The sequence below is a fragment of the Propithecus coquereli genome, unplaced genomic scaffold (genome assembly GCF_000956105.1).
Source record: "Propithecus coquereli isolate 6110/MARCELLA unplaced genomic scaffold, Pcoq_1.0 Scaffold44, whole genome shotgun sequence".
Lineage (NCBI taxonomy): Eukaryota > Metazoa > Chordata > Mammalia > Primates > Indriidae > Propithecus > Propithecus coquereli.
This window is the reverse complement of record NW_012150174.1, coordinates 13,878,315-13,883,837: the sequence shown is the minus strand read 5'-3', so window position 1 is coordinate 13,883,837 and position 5,523 is coordinate 13,878,315. Positions and strand designations below refer to the sequence as shown.

The 5,523-nt window shown below is 35.6% G+C and overlaps 1 protein-coding gene across 1 annotated transcript; it reads left to right on the top strand.

Moving 5' to 3' along the window:
* Nucleotides 1–2,711: 2,711 nt before the first annotated feature.
* On the top strand, nt 2,712–3,671 carry LOC105818361 (olfactory receptor 56B1-like). The gene has a single exon (XM_012654322.1). It carries the CDS (start codon nt 2,712–2,714, stop codon nt 3,669–3,671), a length of 960 nt encoding a protein of 319 aa, XP_012509776.1.
* Nucleotides 3,672–5,523: the final 1,852 nt, after the last annotated feature.

The window sequence follows — 5,523 nt, the reverse complement described above, 5'->3', positions numbered from 1 at the left end:
TTGGGATTTAATATCCTGGGAATTCAGCTCTCTCTATGGGACTTTCTCACCTCATGTCTCCAAAGGAGATCTATTATCCTTAGGTCACTGAGCTGATTACACCCCATAAATTCCAGAAGAACATAATATCTGTGGTATATTTCAGCAGAGAAAACATCATCTCATGTGAAAGCTTCTTTCTCAAAAAATTCTGTATTTTCCCAGTAGGAAACTTCTGTCATTGTCAGGAACTTTGTTCTCATAACCACAGTAAGTATTAAACCCATTGTCACATTGGCTAAATCCCACAGCATTTGATGCCTCATGTTAAACTGTATGTTTTTTGGTAACATGATGAAAAAGAGATTGATCTTTCCTCTACCCTAGCAGGATATAGAGGTCTAGAAAGCCTTTACAAAGAAGGCTAAGACTAGAATTTTAAAATAACAGGTTTTTATGGTGGATGAGAAGTTACTTTGTTTATAAAAAACAAACTCCCAGACTATCTTCAGTATTAATATATAAATTGCTTTGTACAACAGAATCACATTCTAGTCATTACAGAATGCAATTATTAAAAAATACTAAAATAATTCCTTTTTTGAGCTCAAACGTACTCCTTCTCTTAAACTTTATCACACATATATCAACTAGGAAAAAACATTTACAAGAAAATGTGAAATTATCAAAGGTAAAAGGTTGCATGAAATGAGGACATAAAGTAATAAAATAAGTGTCAGCAAAAACTGCAGGTGTGGGTACAAATCAAATGGGTTGCACACTTCCAAGCTCCTAAAATGGAGTAATTGTGCTGAACTCCATCAGAACTCTCATCCAAAAACCCAAAGTAAAATTAGTTCTTTGTTCAACCCTGTCTGTGTCTTTTATTCATTAAATTTTGCTATGGATACATTTAGATGATTTTCCTGTTCATCCAAATTACATCCACCATTAACAAAAGATGATTTATCCCATCACTATGAAGTATATGTTCATTCAAAGATAGAGGCAGCAAGAAATTTCTATAAAGAAATATATCTAGTTGTGAATAAAAATCTTCTCTTCGTTGAAATACCAAGAGTAAATTTTATCACAGATAATTTTTTTATTTAACAATAATTATATCAACAATAAACCCCAAACTAATATAATTAAATTGCTAGCATTCTACTTTAAAGACAATTTTAAAGTTTCGGTACAAATGATCTAGTTTTTTTTCTCCTGTTCACAAACCTGTAATATCTTCCACCATGGCGAAAATATTGAGAATGAAATACTCTGTAAAATCAATAATTTTTGTAAAGAGCAAATATTATGTGTATCTGTAGTGTAAAATACAAGAAAGTTAAAACCAAGAGATGATGCTGAATTGAGTTTGTCATATCTCACAGTGCCTTATTCACAATAAAGATGTTTGGACTTTATTTGAAAGCAAGTGTGAAGGCATGAATTATTTTAAACAAGCAAGTACCAATTTTTGAAAGATTACATTGCTAGCAGAAGGAAAGAAGTATGGAAAAATGAGAAACCATTGTTCCAGGCAGTTACAGAAGGGTAGGACTGAAGAGAAGGGATGCATGTGAGTGAAGTTAAGGAAAGAAACCAACATAAGAAGAAAGCAATTGTTTGTGGCAAGGGCAGCCTGGTTTGCCAGTTTCAGGCTTGGCTGGCAGGGCAACCACACAGAATAAAAAGCACTTGGAAAGCAGAGTTTAGTGGTAGATAATGCTTTTAATTTAGAACATGATTTTGAGCATTCTAAGCAGTTTCTTCAATATATGGTCAAGTAATTCTTGTTTCTGAAATAGTATAAAATTATCGTTCAATGAGTATAAAGTTTCAGTTACACGAGATGAATAAGTTCTAGAGATCTACTGTATAACATGGTGCCTATAGTTATAATATTGTATTCAGCATTAAAAAATTTAAGAGAATAGATATAATATTATGTTCTTACCACAATAATAAGAAAATTATTATTGTACTTAAATCCTGTATTTATATGTCCTTCTAGGTTCTCTAAGATTCGACTATAAAAAACTTACTAAATATGTCTCCATTATGACTCCTTAAATTGAAAAATTCAGCCGTGATCACTAAATTCCTTTTAAGTTACACTTTTGCATCCTTTTCAGAAGTGCACACACAGTAGAATATCAAGAAAAGTCTATCCGCCAATCTTCAACATGGTTTATTTCTGCACATTTTTAAAAGTTCGTGAAAACAAATTTTTGGCAGGTTATACAAAACATTAATAGATATGCACATTGATGTGGAATGTTGCAATAACAGATTCCTTTTCCATAATTTCAAAGTCTAAAACATTAAGTTATAAGTTAATACACACCTAATCCAACGAACACTGAAATAAATATGAAGAAAAAAAGACATTCACTGGATTCCATGAAATTTGTGAAGCTATAAATAAACATTTAGCAAAAACTAGAATCATGTTTGTGTGGTGGGATACCTGAGGACAATACGAATAGAGATTTCAGATTCATGATCAAATTTCCCTGGATAGTCAACACCGATAACTGTGACTTTTAAGTTTTCTTTCTGCTTCTAAAACCTTAGAACTTCCTTAAAATTTATCTTAAATCACTATAAGAGATGGACTGCCACATATAGCACCAAACTATGATATATGATGACAGTTTCAAAACAATATTTAATGACGATTATGCTCAGAGAAAGCAACTTTGAAAAACATTTTTTTCTCATAGGAAAACATGTCTGCATCTCTCAAAGTCTCCAATAGCTCCAAATCCCAGGTCTCTGAATTCATCCTGCTGGGATTCCCAGGCATTCACAGCTGGCAACACTGGCTAGCCTTGCCACTGGCACTACTCTATCTCTCAGCAATCGGGGCGAATATTCTCATCCTCTTCACCATCTGCCAGGACCCTTGTCTGCAGCAGCCCATGTACCTTTTCCTAGGCATCCTCTCTGTGGTGGACATGGGCCTGGCCACCACCATCATGCCCAAGATCCTGGCCATCTTCTGGTTTGATGCCAAGGTCATCAGCCTCCCTGAGTGCTTTGCTCAGATTTATGCCATTCACTGCTTTGTTGGCATGGAGTCTGGTATCTTCCTCTGCATGGCTTTTGACAGATATGTGGCTATTTGTCACCCTCTTCGCTACCCATCGATTGTCACCAATTCCTTAATCTTAAAAGCTACCCTGTTCATGGTGCTTAGAAATGGCTTGTTTGTCGTTCCAGTGCCTGTACTTGCTGCTCAACGTAATTATTGCTCCAGGAATGAAATTGAGCATTGTCTGTGCTCTAACCTTGGGGTCACAAGCCTGGCTTGTGATGACAGGAGGCCAAACAGCATTTGCCAGTTGGTTCTGGCATGGCTTGGAATGGGGAGTGATCTTAGTCTCATTATACTGTCATATACTTTGATTCTGCGGTCTGTGCTTAGACTGAACTCGGCCGAAGCTGCATCCAAGGCTCTGAGCACTTGTAGCTCCCATCTCATCCTCATCCTCTTCTTCTACACTGTTGTTGTAGTGATTTCAGTAAGTCACCTGGCAGAGACAAAAACTACTCTGATTCCAGTTCTACTCAATGTGCTGCACAACATCATCCCCCCTTCCCTAAACCCTATAGTTTATGCACTTAGGACCAGAGAACTTAGGGCCGGCTTTCAAAAAGTGCTTTGTTTGGGTTTACAAAAGAAATAAAACACTTCTCTATCATGTACATGAACTTTAGCTTTTTCTAAACAGGATAGTAGAATTTGAAAGAGAATGTAGAAATCAATTAATGCCTTTGAGACTCATGTTCATATTTATATGTAAAAAATTTTGAATACTTCTGAAAGGAAAAGGAAAGAGAAAACATTCACAGCAACTCCAAGTATTGGCAAGAGCTAAATATGTAAATATTTATGAGAATAAGGAAATATTTTCTATCAAACAAATCTAAGTATAAAAAACCAAAACTAATTATTTGTGTTTTTATCTATCCTTAAAATAAAAATGACTATAATCACAAACACACATATACATACATACGCCTACTCAACCAAAGAAATAAGTGATTGGGGCATGAATTACACATCATGCTTGCACATTGTTTGCTGTAACTTGGGAGCAAAGTCAGTCTGCCTGAACAAGCATCACTCCGGTAATACAGAATGCAGAAGCTGGAAAAAAAACACTACAAATGAGCAAAGTCAAATCATACTGTGCTGGGGTTTTCAGTAGAATCTGAGGAAATGACCACACTTGGACAAATGGAACTCAAAAGATATATATAACACAAGGATCTCCTGCATGTTCTATCTGCCTTGGTAGGTGTGCTCCCTGCCCTTTCTGCCCTGCTGTGTACCCTGGAGGACTGATCTTCATATATTATGAGCCCAGGTTTCTTTATTTTGGGGCATTCAGTTGAATTAAGCCAATGGGATGCACCAACAGAAGATTATACTGCAAAGGAAAAATAATTCGTGCCATTTATTCTTCCACTTCCAGCCCCTGCTCTGCCATCAGTGTTCTGACTAAATATGTTCCTGATAACACTTCTCAATCAACTCGTCTGTTGTAGCTGTAGCTCTTATGGCTATTCAGTGAAATGTTTTTCTTCCCTTTCCCCTTCAGGCCAAGAGGGAGATAAAGGCATTTTGATATTATTCTCTCCAGACCCAGCATCTGTCATTTTTTTAATATCCATTTTTGTGTCCTTAACCCCACCTACCACTCAGTTAATAGCAACTTCATTAAATTATCCTGGAACTCACATTGCATGTACCTTTTGTTTTTTGCTGAGACCCTGACTGACTCACCATTTTTATTTATACCATCAGCACTTCTGCTACACGTACTCTTGTGCTACTACTACTACTACAGCTATGCAAGAATGTAGGCAGCTTGAACAGGTGAGAAGATCTTTAGCGGATCAGAAATAAACCTGTAAGACATAAGGCTGATGTGAGATTTTTATCCCAGTGAAAACCCTACCCTAAAGGTTTTGTTCTCTTTTTCATGATCTCAAGACCAATGAACAACAATAAGGCTTAACCTACTATTGCAGTGTATTTCAATTTGATTCAGGCTGCTTTCCACTGGAGTCATGCTCAAAGTGTGTCATTAACTAGATGAGATATTTTATAAGATACCTCTTAAATATGAATATTAATTTGGCCTAGATGCATATCAGATGATATAAAATTTTTTACATATTGTGTGCTGTCACTTGCCCTTCAGTTAGATATAAAGGATAAGGTCCATCAGTTCTCAACTATGTTGAAAATAATGTGGAGTACCTTCCTTATTAGTCTGGCTTTGCACACAAACATGTATGTATTTGATTTTATTTAGATTTTGATAAAGGGAAAAACCCCAATATCCTATGGATTCATAAAACCACTTTCCTTAAGAACAATTTATTCCAGGACATATAGATAATTTAAGAAAATACATGTTTGATATTGTGAATAAAGATATGTGTCTCATATTTCTATTATCTAAGAATTATCATGATAAATGGGAAGTTCAGTGAAACAAAGTAGAGATGGCATGTGATTCCAGAAAA

What these genes read in the sequence shown, in the direction of transcription:
- LOC105818361 (XM_012654322.1), top strand. Translation starts at nt 2,712, where the DNA reads ATGTCTGCATCTCTCAAAGTCTCCAATAGCTCCAAATCCCAGGTCTCT.